Consider the following 21,709-nt stretch of genomic DNA (forward strand, 5'->3'; position numbering starts at 1 on the left):
TGCTACTGCAGTAAACTCTTGGTTATGGCTTAATGATGGCATGGACACAGAGCTGAGCTGGGTTTAAGTCTGGTACAGAGCCACAGAAATGATGCAGAACAGCTGCTAAGGAGCAGGCTCAACCAGAGGAAGTTTGGCACTATTTGAGTGAAGTTCATTACCCCTGACTGTGTGGGGACTCTGCACAAACCCACGTGTGTGTCTTTTTGCTGCGCTTCCTCTTTCCTCTATCTCACAAATGTGTTCCAGATCACACAACACCCTAGACAATGGTAAATTGGCTTTACATACATAAATATAAGTACAAAACAGTCTTACCCAGTGGAGTATTTCACCTAGCCAAAACCAACATTAAATAATTGCTTTATATTTTATAAATAAGAATGTATTTGTTTCAAAAAGCAAGTTTTCTGTAAAATGCCCGACCAAAAATTTAACAGTGAACACCTTTATTAAAAGGCCTGCTTCCCCTGAAGCCACCTTTTAACACATTAGCAATGGAAGACTTAATCATTCAAGGAGCTACTGCAGTGTCTCTGTTATAGGCAGATAAGGCTCTGGATAAAGAGATAAGGGCATGATAATCCTGAACTCTAAGTCTGCCAGCAGTCAAAGCAACAATCATTCACACCAGGAAGACGGAGAGAACATTTTATGGATGTCTGAGGCTGACAAATAGATCTCCTGCTCACAGATACAAACACACATGCCCCTGTTACAGGCAGGCTGGAAAACTGGCAGTGTTTCCTGCCAGTATTGGCTTCCCAGCAAATTACGCAAAGGAAACTATAAAGGATCAATTTTAATTTTTTTTTTTTTTTTAAAGCAGCCTGAAGTACAGTGTCATCATTCCAGTATCAGGCTCGTGTCCTTCTCTATGGAGCTTGGAAACAACTGGCATTGCTCTCTCAATGCAGTAGCTGCAACTGGAATGTCATTGCCATCATCCCTCCGAGGAAGGAAAATACTCCAGTTCTGGTAGTTTTACACAAAGCTCTACTGAAAGCTGAAATTCCATGGGTTAACACACACACACAACATGAGAAATAAGGTGCAAACACCGTCCAAGTGTCCACCACAGCTGCCTTTGGTCTCCATGCTCTACTTACACTCTTGGTGTGAGCTGGTGCTCCAACAGAACCTACACTGTGTTACCCAAAACCAGGACAAACACTCAGCATTCCAGAAGCTGTCCTGGAACATCCCACACAGCGGGAAGGAAGAGGGAGCACAAACAGATGTACATGGGGACTAAAGCTATGAAGATGTCCCTGCTGGGACAGAGAGCCCTGGCAAGGAACAGCATGTTCTGAGAAGTGCCCTGATGACTAACATCACTTGACTCTTTTGGCTGCATTTGGCATCATGGGGTTGAGTGATGACACAAGGGATTGCCAACTTTCTGTGCTCTGGACAAAATTCCACTGCTGAAGAGATTTTTGGAGACCCTCATGCACTTTAACAGACTCAGGGCTGGACCCCGTGGGCCTTTTGGATAGTGGCCACAAAGGACTGCAAATGTGCAGGAGCACAAGAAGGGAAATGGAATGTATGGGCATTCAAACCAAAAGCCAAAATACTCCTTAAACATCCCTCTGAAAAGGCTATGGAAGGGAAAGGGTATTGTCTCCTTTTCCTGACCTTTCTTCACCACCTTAAACCAAAGCCAGGCCAACACTGCAGACTGTGGTGGTGGCTGTGCCACAGCAGCACTGAGGAGCCCCAGACACTCAGGGCTAAAGTGCTCAATTTTCCTATTTTGCCAGTCACAATGAACACACAGTTGTCCATCATATGGGAATGAAGGTTAAAACGGGAGAAAACCAATCCAATTTGGCTCAAATGTATCTTCAGAATGATTCAAACCATTGGGATTGGGGGAGAAAACCCCTAAGCACCTTCCAGAGAAGGCACCAAGGCAACGCACGATTGCCATTACCTGAGAGGATCACTTTCCCTTCAAACTTTGACAAATATCACCAGACCCTGAATGTTTCTCCTCTCTGCTATCCCCAAATGAGAACTAGCATTTGGAAATCACGCCAGAATCTTTAGCATACACACAGAGGTAATCAGCACACAACTGAGCCAGATGCACATTATGCTATTCCTTATCGGCAAGGAAAGAGATTCCTGCAGCAGTAATTAGAGATAATTAAAGCCTCTCTACAAAGTATGCTCCTTCAGCAAGCTGGAAATTCCACAATGAGATGGATTTTTGGGAAGTTATGTAATCAAACCAAGGATTTTTTTTCCTGCCTAGCAAGGCCCTAAAACCTGAGATCGAAGTGTCAAGTAACAGAGGTGAACAAGAGACTCCTTTATGCTCAGTTCTGAAAATAAAGAAGTAAGCACTGAAATGTGGAAGTGGATCTTGTGTGATCTGCCAGAAAAACAAAATAGGCTCTGCTGTGGAGAGAAGTGTCTATCTTCTCAGTTCTGCTTCCAGATCTGAAATGTGGCTTGGCCTTTCTAAAATAAACCTTGTTCCTTGCTGTGCAGGAGGTGAGAGGACACTGCTTCCAAATGCTGACCTCTTGATGGGCAAACACTCTCCCATCTCCTCAGACAGCCACACATCTGCTCTAAGGCTGACCAGACATGAGCCAGCTCCAACTCCAAGGCCAAAATAACTTTCAGTCTAAAAACAAAGCAGAGACTGACACAGCCATGCTGCTGAGCAGGGCTGCACAGCTCAGGGTCAGCACTGCATGGACATGCCCATGTTGCTCCCAGCCTGGGCTTGCTCATGAACAGACATCCAAGATCTTCCCCACTCTGAGAGCTTCCCCCAATCCACACAGGACACAGCTCTGACTGAAAGGCAACAGGTACCAAGGGTTTAAATATTGCTTGAAGTCAAAGGACAACGTTGTGTCCAAGTCTCCTGCAGTAAGACCACAGAACTCTCTTCCAGATCTGGGGACAACACATCTCTCCATGGGATTGTGCAGATTCAATCGAGAAAACTCACCATTTGCTGGGGAATTACAGTTCAGATACCACAGCACAGATTTTCATGTACTGCAAATTGCTGCTGAATTCCAGTGCTAACAGCAGCTGAGATTTTAGACTAAACTCTTTTCCTCTCTCCCGCTGTGCAAATTTAAGACCAGCTTTATTTTTATAATGTGTGGCTTAAAGTTAAAGAGCATACTGTGCAAAATAATCCTGGAAAATCCATCTTCTTTGAGTGATGGAAATTATTTGTTTCAAAGATATTTATTTAAAAGGCTCACAAAGTAATAGTAGATTTTAGTATCTGTGAGTAACATTAAAGAGATAGCCAGATGATGCAGACACCAAACCAAGAGGCCTGAAAATGTGACAGTCAAAGCTTGAGAGATCCACTTCATTTTCACATTTGGCTCCATTTCATAAAACTGAGTCTGAGTACAGTGAAAGATGCCTGTTCCTGATACATAATTCCAGGTGAAACACCTGCTGCAATTCTTAAAATACAGTCTCTATCCCAACTTTCCTTGTGTAGTTGATTTAAGCATTCTCCATTAGATCCAGCCCTGCTCTTGAAAGAGCTTTAACTTCCTCTACAGTTTCCAAAATAAGATGCCCAGGAGATGTGACAGTCCGTCCACTGGTGCCCTAAGCCCAGGTCAAAGATACTTGTACCTGCAATGCTAAGACAGGTGAGTGACCAGCCCAGAGACAAGCCTGGGACACAGAAATAATGGGTACAAGAACCTTACCAGGAGGTAGAAGGAAAGCCAACAGCTTTCCTAGGGGGGAACAGGGAGGGAATGCTACAAGCAGGTCTGACAATGGATACAAAGGTTTCTGTTAAACCATTAGCATTTCCATTAGCAATGTAAAACTAATCTCCAAGAAACTGAGTTTAGCTCATCACCTGTTCCACACCCTAATCCAGCTGCTTAGAGTGGTGATGTATCACTGACAAATCCCCTGAAATTTCTCTTAAAAGATGGAGCTGGAGTCTTTAATTCTCTGTGGGCATTGACAGGGAGCATTTTCATTTTATTTTACCAAGACAGAAAATGTGCAACCCGGGTCTTGTAATCTGCATGGGAGACTGGGAATGACTCGCTGAAAATTTAATGCAATGCTGAATAAAGATTCATTGATTCTTCCAATTCATCCAAATGCCAGGGTGAGCATGCTAGAAATTCACATTCAGAGCCAAACTGTGCTGGTCTTTAACCAGCACTCCAAGAAGGAACATTTAACTTATGGAACAGTTGATTTAAGGGGTGGTTTACTGAAGGCAGAAATAGGGTGTTCACATAATACATGTAAATAAATAAAATTTACAGTATTTGTCTCATGTACCTTGACTCCATCCAGAACAGCTTTTATGACATCCTTCACTGTTGTCACCATCTCCTTGTCCTCTGAATTCACCCCCTCCAGCATCACCTGATCAGACCAGCGGATGAGGTTGGCCAGGCTCTGGTACACTCGGCTGTAGCAGGATGAGATGGCAGAACTGCACAGCAGGAGAGGGAACAGTTGAGAAAAAACAGCAAAAAGAAATTTTGGAGATGTTATCAAATGTTACAGGAGTGAGGTTCACACTGTGCATTTCACTCCTTTGCTCTCTGACACTCAGAATTTGTGTTGAGCAAGTGACAAAGCTCAGGCTTCTCCTCCACTGCAGCTGCTCTCCTGTTCTCTAGCACCAAACTATGACAGTTTGAAGGTACAAACCATCAACAGCTCATTCCCAAGTATCAGAAGGAATTATCTGGGATGCAGGTTAGCACAGCAATGCTAAAAATAATATTCTTTCCATCTTAATTTACAGCTCCATCCTATGCTTTAACTTTAAAGATAAGTTTTTAAGCCCTACATTTAAGTTTAAGCTATGTTATTTCAGTATTATCCTTCTTCCTTACTAGCTCTCCCCAAAACCACCTTGGATCATTGAGAGCTGACTCTATTCATTCCTTTACAAATCACTGCCTCACTGTTTATAATGCCTGAAAACACACAATTAAAGTTACTTCTTTAGAGAAATTGAGCTGAATGAATTTCAGGTTCGAAAGAGGAAGGGTGTTGCTTTGTTTTGTTTTTAATGAGAAACAGAATTGAAAGCTATTGTTCTGAAGGGCAAAAAAAGGCGTGTTTTGGAAAGATGACAACTCTAAATAAAAGTTAACTGTAACAACAGTGCTCCCAGGCATCTTCCTGGCCATTCTGAAAACACTGACTTCATTACTAAACAAGGTGTGTTAACAGTACTGCTGATGGCAACGCTTCAGCAATTCTTTGTCACGTTAAATCAATTTCAAACTGCATCAAAACCATAAACAGATAAGAGAAGGTGTAATCTTGCAATCATTACTGATACAAGTTGTTCCAAATCTTCCCATTTCTCTCCAGTATCCATTTTACATTGGCTTAACTCCAGTAACTTCATTATCTGTGAGAAAAGAATCAAGCCCTCGAGCTCCAATGAGTTTATTTAGGTGAATGAGGTTTGCAGGACTGGGGAAAGAACTACTGTCAAGTTACAACCAGGGGATACAAACAATGGCAAGGACTTGATTGTTTGGTTATTGTTTGGGGGTTTTTTAAAAGCTTGTTGCTTGCCATTTGTTCTCATTTCAAATGAAATTAGCTTGGTAGGAGATATTTCCTAAACAGGGCCCTCCTGCATCTCTTTCTAAGACTTTGATTTCTTTGCCATTAATCTTCAGTCTGCTTCCTTCTAAAGAGGCAGTAATCGAAAGCCCATTTTGTGCGAGATTTAATTACTTTTTTCCTTGATGCAAATGTTTCCCCTAAAGTAAAAAGAAGTCCCAACAATAATTTTAAGGCTTTCTTCATCACTTTTCTTGCTCACTTTTCTTGAGGGGACTCTGTCATCAGAATCACCCCTTTGTGTCCTGCCACTATAGTACACAGGTAAGGAGAGAAGGACACAGCTTTGTTGAGAAAGCTGGATCACCTTTTGGGTTTTTTGGGAGGCTAAGCAAGGCAGGGCATGCACAAGGGATCTGTGCTTTAATGCACCCTGTTTCCAGAAAGAGAGACTGATCACTGTGTAGAGGACATGCCCATTCTCACAGATTTGCTCTTATGGTTCGACAGATCCAACCTGAACTGGATCTTACCTGTCCCAGCCACATGTGTGATACTCACCCATTTCCTCCTTCCTTCTGCTAGAAGCAGCTCTGGCCTGAGCACTGGGGCCAAACACGACTGAGCATCTCTGTTTGCAAAGTATTTGGCACCCCACTGCTGCCTCAACTACATTATAAACCTTCCCTGTGCCAGCACTGAAATAAGCATCTTAAAAGGAAAAAATTTGGAGATATTTAATGGGAAAACAAATAGGAACAGCACAAAAACTGGCAGGATTTCAGGAACCAAACACCTGCATTTCTCTGCTTTGTTCTGTGCTCTTCTCTGTGTTAACTTTGCTCTTTCAGTATTATTCAACAATGTTTATTTGTTTTCTGTAAATCAATTGCTCCAGCATCCATGGGATGAACACCAACAAGATCTCTATGGCTTGGCAACACCACAAATTCTTATAATCCATGCTGAGCTTGGCTTTGGCAAATTTCTCCTGCTTTCCTGGCTTCAAACCCATTGCTTAACTGGTAAAAACATAATGCACATTATCTGTTAAAACATAAAACAATAATCTGTTGAGTGCAGCAGGAATGAACTTGGACTGGTTAATCTGCTGAAGTACATCTATTTACTTCTGTATCTGATCCAGTAAAATCCAAAAAAGCAGTTAAGAGTGCAGGCTCAGACTTCTGTAATATCAGGGTGGATAAACTGAACACAAAAAAGGATTACTCTGAAGATAAACTCCTTTTCCAGGTGAAGCTATTAGATTTGTTAGCTTTTAGGATACCACCATGGACTGCAGAAACAGGAATAGCATCTGAAGAGAATCTCCCTCTACAAAATGATGAATTTCCAAGTTTATGCTAAGAACCATCCCTTCCTCCACTCTGAAAGAAGCCTGATTTGCTTTATCTTTCCATGGCATGAGCTTCTTGACAGCAGGGAATCTGCTTTTAAATGATGTTTGAAAACCACCAAGTAATTAGTAAAAACAGCAGTCACTTCATCAGCATCTCCTGCACGATGCGGTTCTTCAGATAAAGAAGGAGCCTGTTGGTCTCTCGTGGTCCCAAAATCCAAGAAGGAAACTCACCTTTGCTGGATGCGTGGGTCAGTTTGCACCAAGGGCAGGATGGCTTCCAGCACTTTACTTGCTGAGCCTGGCAGCATCTCTAACACTTTGTTATCAATTGCCATTTTGTCCACAATAGTCTTAAAGTAGCGCAATGCACTGACAACCTCCTTCTCCTTTTCCTCTAGCCATGATACATTCTAAACAGGAGAGGAAAAAAAAGGGGAGAGGTGTTAAAACTTCAGTATTTTTAAAGGCAGGGTTCCTTTAACACACTCAAAGTATGGTGACACTAAGGTATATTCCAGGAGGAGTGGAAAAAACCCCTTCTACCACAAACACTTTTAAATTGAATTACTACTCTTTCAAAGGAATAGTCAGTGCAAGATTACACCCACACTTTAACTTTCAGAATTACCTGCATTCCAAACTGAAGGCTGATCTTGATCAGTTTTAGGCTAAGATTAACACCACTGATGACATCAAGGGCACTGCTTTGAAACCCACACCCTAAACTAGGAGGGTGAAAGAAAAAACATTTCACAGAATGGTTTGGGTTGGAAGGGACCTTAAAGCCCATCTCCACCCCCTGCCATGAGCAGGGACACCTTCCACTATCCCTGGTTGTCCGAGCCCCATCCAACCTGGCCTTGTCCAACTTCCAGGGATGGGGCAGCCACAGCTTCTCTGGCCAACCTGTGCCAGGGCCTCACCACCCTCACAGGGAAGAATTTCATCCCAATATCTAATCTAAACCTGCCCTCTGTCAGTTTAAAGGCAACACTCCTTGTCCAATTATTATATGTCATTGTAAAATACATGAAAACATCCACATAAACTCCACTCTGATGAGCCTTCAACCTAAATCATTTTGTGATGCTGCTGGAACAAGAGAACTCACACAATTTCCATGAGGACAAACTGTAAAAGCTAAGTTTTGGCATTGGTGAATGAATGCTGCAGAAGGGAACAATTCATTGGAATAAAGTTGTGCTGTGGTCACCAATTTCTGTGCCACCACCAACACCAGAAGAGGAAATTCAGAAGTGATACATGATACCTCAATGGCACTTTGGACTGGGGTATTTTTTGAAAGTTTACAACAGCATGCCTGGAGGACTTTTAGTGCCACAAGTAGTTCCTAAGTGAGATTTAAATTAACTACTGAACACTGCTAGAAAAGGAGCAGAGAGCTTAGCAGAGTCAGATTTCATCCATTATCTCCTCAGTAAATTCAGCTTCAAGAATTAATGACCTATGGGCATTGTGTGCTCCCCATACTCTTGTCAGCTGTTAAACCACTGCTTTTCTGCAAAACCAGGCCAGCAGCCCAAAAGGTTTTAGGAAGAACAATTTATAGGCAGCACTGGTTAGTAATTTGGGGCCAGTTGCATAAAAGGATTAGAGTCCTAACTTCCATCTAGCTCCAACTTCAGAAGTCTAAGTCCCAATCCAAGAACTGCAAACCACCCTGTCATTTTCCATCTCATCTGGGAAGTGCCCAAACTTGGCTGCTGCTTCCCCTTTGGACAATGCTTCTTGCCAGGAACCTCAAGTTCTGATCTGCAGCCCACAGTGCCCTGAACTCCCTTGCTGAGAAGCATCCTGGCAACTCACTGGGATAAAAAAAAAGACATTTCCCATTTTGCAGGGATGTGCCCTCACCACTGCACAGTTCATTCCAGGATATAGAATCATAAAAACATTTAGGTTGGAAACAACCTCTAAGATCATTGAGTCCAGCCATCAATCTATGAAGAGCCTTGGCCTCTCCCGAGAAGGTTTTGCACTTCATATGAAATGATCACACATTTTAGGGATCAGAGAGTCTGTAAAATCCCTGGGTAAGTATGACCATGGTCCAGCAGTCAAAGCTCTCAAACAGAAGTGAAAAAACACAGACTGCAGTTCCTGCTCCGATGGCTGTTTATGGGTTTCATTCAACAACTGTTTCCTGCAGAAAGGCTTGTGACTTAATAGCTTAAACACTCTCCTGGTGCACAAAAGGGATGGGCCTGCCTGAGAGTTCAGGGCTGAGAATGACAGCTGGAAACACAAATCCTTCCGCTGAGCACACCAAGGGATGCGAATCCAGCCATTGGACACTGGCTGGGACACAGCCCTTTTTTCTCTTTTGGGTTTTTTTTCCCTGCTAGTTCTTTGGGTGACATTCCACAGGAGCACTTTCTAATGAATCCTCTTCCAAGGTCCAAAGGTATCATACATAGGTGTGTGCAGGGGTGCACAGAACCATGGAATGGTTTGGTGTGGAAGGGACCTTAAATCTCATCTCCTTCCACCCCCTGCCACACCCTCCCCTAGACCAGGATGCCCCAAGCCCTGTCCAGCCAGGCCTGGAACACTTCCAGGGATGGGGCAGCCACCCATCTCTCTTTTGGGCATTAAACAAGAAAAAGTTAAAATTCAGGCAAAACAGCATCTCCTCTCCACACCCTGCCTGACACATATAGATATTTTTGGATGATTTCTGAAAGTTGCCCTTAATAATCAAATTGCAAATGCATAATGTATGAGACACAGCTGACCCAGAAAGGGTCACAGTGAGCTGTACAGAATACACCCAATTACAGAAGCTGGAATCATCCTTTTTTTCCTTACATTTTGGCAGTGTAAAACCTATCATAAGTCTGTATATAGTACTGAAGGACACTCCTGTTCCTACAATATGCCCTAGGATAAGAATCACAGACAGAGTTCAGGGGACAAAAGGAGGTTCTGAAAACAACTCCCCCAATGCTGCTCCTACCCAGGTATAAAGGGGAAGAGGAGAAGATGATGTTTGCACGAGCTGAGCATATCCTTCAGCTTACACATCATGATTTTACATTAATTTTTAGTATTGCTATTTCTGCTCTACACTGATTATCTACTTCAAGAGCACAAAAATAGCATCTTAAGTACTTAAGAGGGAGAAAAGGACGATATTTGGTTTATCAAGTGAGCCTTCTGACAGAAGATCTGCCGTTTGTCAACTGATGTCTATATTCCAGTAAGAAAACCTGGCGACAATCCAGGCACATCCTCTTCCCCACTCCCTTCACACAAAGCTAATGAGCTGACTACATCCAGTGAATTGATTAGTTGGACAGTAGCTATTAAAATAGGTAAGGAATGAGCCAGAAATCAACAATATTTCACAGCATAAAAATGAATGCAGCTTAAATAATCATGTACAATAATAAAAATTATGGCAAGTGTTTTGTTTCCCAATTTTAAAAATCCCAATCTGTACATAAAAAATGGTTTTAATGTCCAGCATGGCTTATTAGTATATCCTCTTGCACTGTTTTTAGGGGAAAAATAGAAGAGCAAAAACTTCATCTATTATTAACAATTGCTATAGACCACATTTTGAAAAGGGCTCTTCATTTTCTAATGTATTTAATGTGGTAACATATCAGTTTAAAGGAAGGCCTCTAAATTATCTAAGACATCATCCTGAACCATCATCAGAATTAAAAGCTTTAATGGAGTACAGTCACTGGGGTTATTTTATTTTGTTTTTTAAATAACACTCAGCAATGCAAGGTGTTTGGCTCCCTAGAAAGCATATCCACAGCTTCCTGGGGGAAAAAACCCACAGTCTGGGGAAAAAATCCTCACCATCTTCCACCTCATGGTGCAGAATAGGGCGAGGAAGCGCTGCAGAGACTTTTCTGGGTGTTAAGCAAGTCACACAGCCTAAGAAAACTTTATCTTGCTGGCTGCTCTCAGTAACACTACAACAACTCTCAGCAGAGATAATCTGAAGAATTCTGCGTGTCTGGCACTGCACATTGGATGAGACTTTTAACAGCTGAGAATGGTGTTTAATTATCATAAACAACCTCGACTGTTCTCAACTTCTGGCTTCGATTTGTACTTGAGAACTGACTGCAACAGTGTTGTCACAGAGATAGTCTCCAGCTACATAATCAGGTCACAACAGGAGAGGAGATAACACAGATCAGTTTGTGACCTCATTTCTTAGAGGACCTGGAGTAAGTTTGGTCTGAGGAACACTGTGCTGGATCAGCAGCTGCCTGGACACATCTGTGTGACTCTCCCCGCTGGTGTCATCAGAGACTGAGCACATCTTTGGACCAGCTTCAAGGATGTGCTCGCTTGAGTCTGGGGTTTTTAAAAGGATCACACCCCAAAACCAGGCAGCTATTTGGAAGCTGTAAGCATAACCCACAGGGTGTGCATGTGGAGAGGATGTGTCAGGCCATACACCACGTTCCATAATGAGATATTTAAATGCTTGTGGAAGGAGGTCTCATCGTGCTCTCCAAAGGGATTTATGTATTGATTTAATACTACACAGTGCTGTTTATAGGTAACCATAAAGTAACCCTGAGGATCCCTGAGCTGCAGAATTATGCAGGGGACAAAGTCACACACCAGAGTGTGATAAACTGAGTACCAGGAAGCAAGAAACCATCAGGATAACAAAACACGGCCTTTGCTTACTTTGTTCACTGACTTCTCTGGTGTTTTCACTGTCAGGTCAGCTTGCTTTCCTTTCTTTGAGGGTGTTCTCTTTATTTTTGGTGAATGAAACTTGCCTTTCAACTTCATTGTGAACGAGGAGAGATGAGAACGCTCAGAATCTAGAAAGACACAGAAAAGCATTACTGGATTAGGGCAATTATGCTGAAACCAGGGGTGTTGTGTTACAGCATTATCTGGGAAGAGACTTGCACCACGTAAATTTATTGAGTGGAACACAATAAAGGAAATTAATAAACTGTCGCTCTGTATTATGTTTCAAACCACAGTGCCACCATCATTTCCTGCTTTCCTCAACTACAATATCACCATCATTTCCTGCTTTCCCTCGGAAGCAGGAACGCTGCAAAGGAGAGGCAGGGACAGCAGGACTGCACTGCTCTGTGCCTTGGAGAAAAGAGGAAAAATGCCTCTCTTCAGAGCACTTATCTCCAGCAGGTCCCAAAGTACTTTACAAAGGAGGCAATCATCATGCCTCTTTGGCAGATGAGCAACTGAGTCAAGAGGATGAAGTGACTTGTTCACAGACCTCTAGCAGAGCAGAGCCCTTGGCTGTGGGTCACTGCAGGCAGGGCTCTGCCTGGTACCCACGACCCGGCTGCTTCAGGGTTGGAGAACACAACCCCAGGTAATGCCCTTCCCAGGATGCTGATCTCTACCCACCCAGCAGCATCTATTTTGAATGTGGCTCTATGGATAATCTGAACAAAAATGCCAGCCCTTGTCATCTGCAATGGATTTCACCTCCAATGTACCAGAAAAACCTGAGAACAGAGGAACCGCTTCGACACCAGGGCATCCTTCGAGGAGCTGAACTGCAGAACTGCTCAGCTCTTTTAAAAACTGTATTTTCATTGTTTTTTGAATACCTAAAAGCAGAAGTCTCAAAGGTTTGCAGTCATGCCATACGCAGACTTACTGCTGAAATACATTTTTATCTGTTTAACCATGAAGCTAAATAAAAACTCCCTTGTAGAGAGCAATTCAGAAAGTATTTTGAGCAAAGAGCACTTTAATAAATGAAGGTCTGAATTGCTCTCTAGTGACCCAAATAACTCAGCAGAAGTTACCCAACTTGTCTGTAACTACATTATCAAGAAAAGTAAGCAGTTTTGCTGTATGTTTTATTTCTCTTTCAGGTTATGTGAGCATTAACTGCACTGGCTGTAATGAGTCCAAAGGACAGCCCCATGCATGCAGCACTGCAGCACCTCGTTAGCATGCAGACTGCAAACTGCAAAGGCTGCTGAGCCAAATTAGCACCCAGCAGCTAAATACCACAGAGCAGTGCAAACCCCGCTCCTCGTACTCAGAAACCACCCGACTACAGCTCAAGGAAAGGAACCCTGCTCGTCTTCCTTTAAACTTGATTTCCTGGTAGCGTGTTATGACCCTGCTGTGAGCACACGCACCAATACTCTGGTGAGGTATGTCCCCTAGACCAAGATTTTGCAGGCATCCTACGAATGGAAGCTACATGAGCACCGATCCTAATCTAGTCTGGCTGCAGACCTGTTCTCCACTTACAGAAATAAATGTTTCCCCAGGTTTTCTTTGTATCATAAAGTCCTGTTTAGTGCACTGAGGAGGGAGGCACTAAAAACTTTGGCCACTGCAGATAAATCCAGGCGTATCAGTTGGCCTCTGAAGAATCACTTACAGCAGCTGGCACCCCAACTTAGCAACAATTTACGTCAGTGCTTTACATCCGCAAGAGGATCTCCAAACCTTTAAAACCTCTCTGTCTCCACAGGGTGCTGAAGGTCACCACTGAAGAGAGTTCCTGGCTGCTGTGATAACACTCTTGAACTCCTCCCCAAAGAATCATTTGTATTTATTCCATACACCATATGAGAATTTCCATATTTGCACACATATGCACGCTTGCCATGAGAAGTCATGGCTCTCAATTAATTTTTCCAGAACTGGCAAACAATTACAGTAATTAATCTACAGGGAAGTAATGGTGACAGCAACAAATTGTGTCTGGCTCCTCCATGGGCTGCAGTGAGATCCAAACTGCCAGTCTCAGTAAGAAAATACTCAATGCCTACAAAACCCTTGGTTACCTATGGTGATAATTTTCCATTGCAGGGACAAGATATTTGGAAGTGAGAAAGATTTCAAAAGATTACCATTTCCTTTTCTCCTTGCCACCAGACATCTCTACCCATTTTCATGGGGCAAGCACACAAACGGCTGAACCAACGTGTGTGCATGGTCAGGAACCTCCAAAAGGAGGTGTCATCAGAGAAAGTTCCTTTTCTGCTGACAGCAGATCCTCTTCACCACCACCGCCACCAGCCAACCACTGCCCCTTTGTTCTTCTTACCCTTTGGTCACACCAAATCATTTGTGTGCCACACTCTGAGGGAAGATAGACACACAGAGCAAGGACAGAAGCAAGTGGCTGGAGCAGAATAGGAACTTACGCTTAAAATAGTACTGGTGAAGTAAACCAGCTGACATTTGCAAAAATAATAAACGTTATTGTTTGAACAGCCCTGCTAAGTCCTGCTTTGAAGATCACAAATTAATGCAGCTTTTTACTGCCATGGCTTTCCGTCTACACCAAGCACTTTCCAGCTCTCATCTGCTCACAAGTTTCTGATGCATTTGCAGTTAAACAAATGAGTCACAAACCAATATTCTCTCACACTCAATTACACTTAGCACTTAAAATAGCGCTTTTCTTGTTCCAAACACATTACAAACACATCGTTCTCATCCTTAACCAGTCAGGCCTTAACCTTACTCTGCAGATGGGAAGCAGGCATAGAGGTGAAGCAACTTGTCTAAACAGAGCAGAGGGTGAGTCAGTGACTCTGGTACAGCATCTCCATCACTCTGCAGGCCCTCAGCCCTCTCCCCCTACTCATGGATCAAGCTGTGGAGCTCCTATGATTATGTTCAGTGAATGCCAACAGAATTATTTGGCACACTGGGCTTTACAGTTTGCAAGCTGATACATCATTCAAGCATTATAAACAGAATTTGCTTTGTAATGAATCTGGATGAAGTGGTATAAAAGAGAAGTGACACTTGAGTAGGAAGGGATTCCAGCTCACAGGTGTAAGGGACCTAAGCCTTTACAGATGAAGCCTGAAACCCTCCTCCAAAGAGCACAGCTGAGCAAGACTTCTTAGAGTGGTTACCACAGCACTGTCTGCCTTGAAAAAGTAACTTTTTTTATACTATATCCTAATTTAAATATCTTCCATGTCCTGTGTGTCTGTCCAGTTAAAAAGTTCAAACAGCACAGCATGCCTTTACAGATTAAATAATTTGGTAACATATACAGAGGCAGAAAACAAAGCCATGGCAGTGCTCAAACCACTTCTCCTGTCCCTCTGCTCCTTCCTGCCTATCTACAGTAACCAAACCCCTTAATGCAGCATTGAGGTTGTTCTGAGCTTGGGAGTTTGCCCACTGGAAATTATTCTATCATATTACCCTCGCCTCTTGTTGATGAATAGCCAGCAGTGTTTAGCTGGAGTCTCAGCACTGGCTTTCTCCTCTCTGGTGTGCAGGAGGAGGGTACCCTGCACTTCCTTTTATGCAGTGTCCAAATATTTGTGAGATGAATGGGAAAAGTCAGAGTAATAAACTCAATTGAGTGATTTCAACTGGAATGGGGGGAAAAAATGTTGTATCAAAGTGTTTCTGTCTCGAAGGAACCACTGACTTTCCATCCCCTCATATTTCATCTGTCTAGATGTTCTGCTGCTGCACACAACTCGAAGAAAAGCCCTTCAAAATGACTTTACTATGGATCTGAGTTTCTTATTTCTGACTGGAAGCTTTACTATGTCACTCATTTCATAGCTGATTCCATCCCCCGTTAGTGAGACTCCCACTCTGCCGTGCTTGAACGTGCTCCAGCTGTTGAGTCACGGCCCTGCTCAGCTCCCAGGCTCTTCTCCCCCGGCACGTGTCTGGGGTCTGACCACACACACAACACCAGAGAGCTCGCCTGACATGCCTGCTCCAACCAGCCCTGCTGTCAGGTGCGGCCAGAGGGGTTTTTCAGTATCCCTCAAGGCCCCGGACCAGGCAGATGAAGGCTAAGGAGACCACGGCCAACCAGGAGCCACCTGATTCCCCATCAGCTCCCCAAGCTCCAGCAACGGGTGCTGCTGCCAGTTTGCCAACAGAAAGCTAAATCTGGTGAGGGAAGAACTGCAGGTTTAAAACAATAGTGGATTAAAAGGGAAGGCAGATAAATCAGCTGAACGTGCTTGTGGGCGAAGAAACTAAGGCTGCTTAGGAGAAAGCTGGCAAGTCAAAGCCCAACGTCCACCTCTGTCATAGTCAAATGGCCACTCCCCACTTGGGTTCAAATGAAGGCCAGAAAATAAGTCAAAACACACAAGCTGGTGAATTCCACCAACTTAAGCAAGCAGAAAATTATTTGCTTTAAAGTCAAAGCGAAAGTTCAGCCTTTTACAGAGCTCAGTCACAGCAGAGTTTCCATCTGTTGGGTCCCACTCGCCAGCCTCATGTAACCAGCACATCGGAGGCTTCAGAAATGGGAAATAATCCCCTGCCTGTTTCTGCACCTCCTGGTCTTGTTTGTGTCACTACTGCTCCATGGCAGGGAGGCTCCCCAGCAGCTGGGACGGGCAATTTAACTGCTCAACTTGTCTAATGCTTGGATCATATAAAACTAATTGAAAATAGTCTTATTTTTAATTAAAACCCCACAAACTTTAGAATACAGTACCTTTTCTTTCCTTCACCTGAAAAACTAAACCCTCCATCTTCTCTCACTCTCTGTGTGTTCAGACACCAAAACCCTGCAGCTTTAGAGGAGACACAGCCTTAAAAAAGGGTTATAGTTCATTTTCCAGCTTGTCCTGACTCTTGTGGCTTGTTAGAATGAACGAAGTGGAGCCTAAAAATCTTATTCCACAAATGGTTCCTTTTTCAAAGGCCATTTGGGTCTCTGCTGGATGCACATATCTAAAAGCTATCAGATTAAAAATAACAGCAGACATCTCCCCCCGTGTCATAATGAAGCTATTGTGCACATTTTTAATCAACTGCTCCTGCCACTTTTGCCACGAGTCCTTTGAAGGCAGCAGTGACTTATGTAATGAGTTACACAACGATGCCCATTAAAATGGCATTTGTTCCCTTGGGCTCAGCTCCATCATTTGAGAAGACAAAAGGCAAGTTGCAAGGCTTCAGCTAAACCCTAGCTGACAGGGACTTTAAGGGTTCTGAAGCAAAAGGCAAAAATAGCAAGCTGGAGTTAAAAATGACCTTTCTGCTGAGGATGTCTGTGCTGCGATGCAGCGCCCAGCCAGAGCCTCTGGGGCTGGGGCTACTCCAGATGTAATTCTGCTCTCAGAAACACAGGAAAACAGGTGATTCAGGATGGGCAGACAGGCACATGAGAGCTTACCACAAAAATCATGAAACATACTGCAAAGCACGGGTCTGTCCAGATTTTATATGGATATTACCAGAATTCCCAACATCTTCCTTCCACCCTTAGGGCAAGGGCAATATCTGTTACATACCTGTAAGCACACAGATCTGGGGGATTGTGCCCTGGCTAAAGCTTTTGGGCTCTCTTGTAATGTAAATATTAAAATCAGGGATTGACAGAAAATCTAAGCCTTTGAGCTTTGCAGGAAACAGCCGAGTTCCTCTGCAGAGGAGCTGGCACAGGAAGCACAGTGTGATGCTCACCAGTGAGCTGTGGGCAACAAAAAACTACTGCAGGGACACTTGTAAAAATAATTTTAATAATCCTGTCTGTCTTGTGACAAAATGTTCAACCCTGCCAATGTGTAGCTATGAAGGTGGAGAGAAAGCATGAGGTTTTAAGGAAGGTTGAAGAAACAGATGAGGAGAACCCCCGATAGGTTCTCCACCTTTCACACCTGCAATGTGTCGCTGTCTCTCCCATTATGATGCAAACAGCCTTCAGTTACTTTTCACAACCTCTTTCTCCAGAAGTCCTGAGGATGTTGAGAAGCCTAAAAATGCTGATATGCATGTTCCCAAAAGGTTGAACTGGGATCTTGAGTACAGAAAAGACAGAATGTGACAGAACAGAATTAAAATATCCCTTATTAAAATATCTCCACTGCTGCATCACGGGTGCTCAAAAGCCTCAGACCTACTACTCCCAGCTTTGTGAGTTTACTTTTCCCAACTTTGCCATTATCCCCAGAGACTGAAGCAAAGAGAATTTATGCAGAAACAACAAAAAAAACCCTGGTAGGGGACCTAGAAAGGAAAAAAAAAGGGAGGGTCCGGTGTCAATCAGGAAGGTTGCCCACCCAAACTTTTGTACCTTAGGTGGAGTTGTTTGTAAGCTGCTCCAAGTCCCTCTCCAGGGAATCCAATTGCTAGGAGAGCCGCCAGGTTTTAGAGGAAAACGATGGAGGAAGGGCAGCTGAGAATCAAACAATCGTTCTTGAGTGCTAAAGAAACTTTTCCTCTAACATCACGTCACCTTGGAAGCAGCCAGCTTTTAGACCGACTGCCCTTTTTCTTTTCTGGCAACATTACAGTGAATGAGCATAAACCAGTGAGCATTAATGATGTGCAATGACAGCACACAAACTTCTCTGGAAAAGGGAGGCTCAGTTCCCTCTCAGCTGGCCAGGCAATGCTCACTGACTCACAGGCTTCATTATTTTTATGCCGCCCTCTGGGGCCTCCAGAGGAAGCAAAACATTTTTATTTGTCAGAGAGCACATTTTTATTTTGATTTTTTTTTTTCTTTCTAAGCAACCATGAATGAGGCATCTCCAGCTGCAGCAACCTCATGTGGGAAGAGCTCACAGTGTCTGCACGGGAATTGGAAGGCAGAGAGGGCAACTTATCAATTCAGCCACGTCTCCCAACTGCAGTGAAAAGGACTGGGTTAGTCAACAACATTAATTTTATGGTGCATTAACATTACAGCTCTTCTTCCTTCCAGTATCAGATCTGGATGCAAATCATCAGGTTGCAAGGAAGAGAAGATGCACACGATCAAGTAGCAAGTTCAGAGTAGATGACCAGATTCCCTTCAACTCCTCTTTTTGCCTGGTATTTCAGAACAGAGAAATCTCCTTGTATGCAGATACATAAACCAGGAATCCTTTGCCTGCTGAAAACTGCAGCAGTATCACTCAACCAGTTTACAGGGGAAAAAGAAAAGGGAAAAAGCTAAAATTAACCAAACAAGGAGGTATTTAAGGAAGTAAAACTGCTACCCAAGTTCAGTTTCCTCCAGCACACAAAAGCTGGCTTTGAGATTTCTTTTTGAACAAGATACTGTAATTTATTGATAAGCAGCAGACAGGACTTTTGCTGTGGTTTATCGAAAGCTGCTCCAGCAGACCTGGTGCCATATCAACCCCCCAGCAGAAACACCAGCAATCACCAGCAAACCCTTGTGCAGCATCTGGTGAGTCTCTGGTAATTTCCCATCTAAGTACTGATTTTGCACAGCCCTGCAAGCCCCAGAGAACTGATGGGATTACAACACTGGTAACATGACTCGTAACTCCCCCAGTGCCAACAGCACTAGAACAACAAGAGACTCAAGTAGCCTCCAACACCAACGTGAACAATGTGGTCCTTGCTCACCCTGTTCTACCCATGAAAGCCAAGGATGTTAAATAAACATTTAATTTTAAACGGAAAAAAATAGTCCAGCTACATGGCATAACATCTGCATTACTTCAGCAAACAGCCCCGAACACAGAAATTGCAACACTTGCAAGGGAATCTGCTGAATTTCTCTGTTCACCAAACATGACTTAATATGGGGTCCGTGGGCATCCCCACTTGTCTAGCAGCTTTTGGAGGATATGGTCATGACAGTGATTCAGACATCTAAAAATAAAGCCCTGCAGGCACAAGTGTGCGTGCGCACCACCTGAGTCACTCCGGGCTGCGGGGAGCCTGTGAGCCAAAGCTCATCTGTTTCATTGACACCACTGCCATGGCCAAGCAAAAAGCCTCATCACCGAGCTCTGCTTCAACTCCTTCCCCCCTCCTCTCATTTTCTCAAGCACATTTAGGCTCTTTCTACACTGAAAGATCTTTGCTGGGCTTGGGTTTCAGTTGTACGGCCATCAGCTTTGAAACTCAGACCTGAAAGATTATAACCCAATGTTGCTGAAGCTGTTTATCCATCTCCAAGGTGACAGGATGGCGTCACAGGCACTCGGCAGGACACCAAGCAGAAAGGCATTATTTCAGATGCTTTAGGGAAAAGCCTAATTGCTCACAACCTGGCCATAGGTTCAACAGCTGACAAACAAGGTTGTAAATGGAGCCTTGGCTTCTTGTCTGCCCCACAGCACCGGCTCTGAATGGGAAAAACTCAGCCCTCTTTCATCCTTGGAGAGTAACCACTGCTCTCATTCATTAGGCAATGGAAAAAAAAAAAAAACTGAGAAGCTGGCTCAGATCTGCCTGACACAATTTCCAGTTGCTTTGGACATTACTAATTATAGTCATCTTTATTTTTGACCTCTGATTACAGACTCTTTGCACATTCGGTCTGAATGGCAAAGATAACCCCTCTTTTCTAGTAGGCTTGGGAGGAACCTCATACCCTGCCCAAAAGCCACCGCCCACACTCAGCCGAGCTGAGCACAAGAAATAAGATGAAAACATGGAAAGCATTTGCTTAAACATGCTCGGGTTTACTTCCTTCTTTAGCAAGTACCATAGATCAAGGGCAGCAGTCCAGGTGAGAGTGTGATGTAAGCTCTTTTCCATGCGTGTTCCCAGATGAGCTAACTGCTCCGTGCAGGAGCCTCATTTCTCACTGTTCTGACTAGTGCTGTATCCTGGGGGCTCAGATGCTGAAAAGCAGATATTCAGTTCAGTAAGATTAAACATGTCTGCACAACTTCAGTGCACCATGCTGGGGGCTCACATCTCTGCACGAGAGAGAAAAATGAATTTCAGGAACCAGGCCAGCACTATCTCCTAGAGGCACTGCAACACCAGTGTAAACTTCCCTAATATTGCTTACTCAAGAAAACAAGGCACCGCAGGAGGGCTATGCAAATCCCTCAACTTTGAAGTACTGCTCTCCTGTTGCCCCAAAGGACCAGCTCTGTATCTCCACACACCCAGACAAGTGTGTGTGCAAAGCGATACAGCAGCACCGCAGGTGTGAAATTTCTGATGTAATCAGGTCAGAAGCTGCTTTGACATTATTGTTGTGCTGCTCCGTAAAGGGTTAAGAAGCTGCAGGCCATATCCTCAATTCCATACTCTGTTCTATACCTGATAGAATCGGCAACCAAACCACCAGCTTTATTGCCTGCCTACAGGCAGGAGGAAATATTAGTCTTCTCTAAGCACAATTTGAAACATCAGTGCCTCCAGCAAGGGGAAACTGAGATGTTAATTGAACTGAACAGCCCAGGAGGGAGCTCCCTCTTCCCTTCCTCTGCTGTAGGATTAGCACATCCCTACACCACCACGGCAGGAAACATGAGGGACCTTAGGGATTCTAAGTGGGATGTCTGTCTTTCACTCTGCTGCACATAAACACTAACGTTACTTTAGCAGTAAACAATTATTTGTGACAACTTCCTATTTTATCCCATCTCTTCATGCCTGAATTAAAATCTGGTTACATCACTCCTACGGACAACACGTTTCAAGGTAAAGGCACACTGACACCAACACCTGCAGTTCTCCCCACTCTTTTTGGCCAATCCTGACTTTGAAAGATACAGAAGACTGAACTTCTACAGCAGCAAACCTCAGCAGATTTGTACAAACATCAACAACAACATGAAGGGAGTGTGAAGGAATCCATCCCATCTCTAATTCATCTGAGCCTACTGAAGACTTGAGGTTTCAGTACCAGGGAAACAGTCACTAGAATTTTACTTGTTAATTTAATTTTGAAGAAAAAGCAGCTATTCCCCAGCTACTTCAGAATATTAGTCAGCCTAATGCAGTGACAAGTTTGAAAACCCACTTAACAAGGATCCCCTGATCAGACCTGAGCCTGATTTCTTTGGCACATCACTCTTTGCTGGCATGCAACGTTATTTTTTGTATCACCCTATCTGTATTTAACAGTAA

At 43.6% G+C, this 21,709-nt stretch overlaps 1 protein-coding gene across 1 annotated transcript in view; it reads right to left on the bottom strand.

The window, feature by feature from the left end:
• The window catches only part of RAPGEF1 (Rap guanine nucleotide exchange factor 1), an 81,293-nt gene that overhangs the window by 37,697 nt on the left and 21,887 nt on the right, over window positions 1-21,709 (bottom strand). Inside the window, exons 2-4 of the mRNA XM_069032168.1 lie at window positions 11,606-11,745; window positions 7,154-7,332; window positions 4,306-4,462 (exon numbers count right to left, since the gene is read on the bottom strand). Coding sequence (XP_068888269.1) covers window positions 4,306-4,462; window positions 7,154-7,332; window positions 11,606-11,745 — 476 coding nt within the window. The remainder of the gene's footprint in view (window positions 1-4,305; window positions 4,463-7,153; window positions 7,333-11,605; window positions 11,746-21,709) is intronic.

The sequence above is a fragment of the Aphelocoma coerulescens genome, chromosome 17, assembly GCF_041296385.1.
Source record: "Aphelocoma coerulescens isolate FSJ_1873_10779 chromosome 17, UR_Acoe_1.0, whole genome shotgun sequence".
NCBI lineage: Eukaryota > Metazoa > Chordata > Aves > Passeriformes > Corvidae > Aphelocoma > Aphelocoma coerulescens.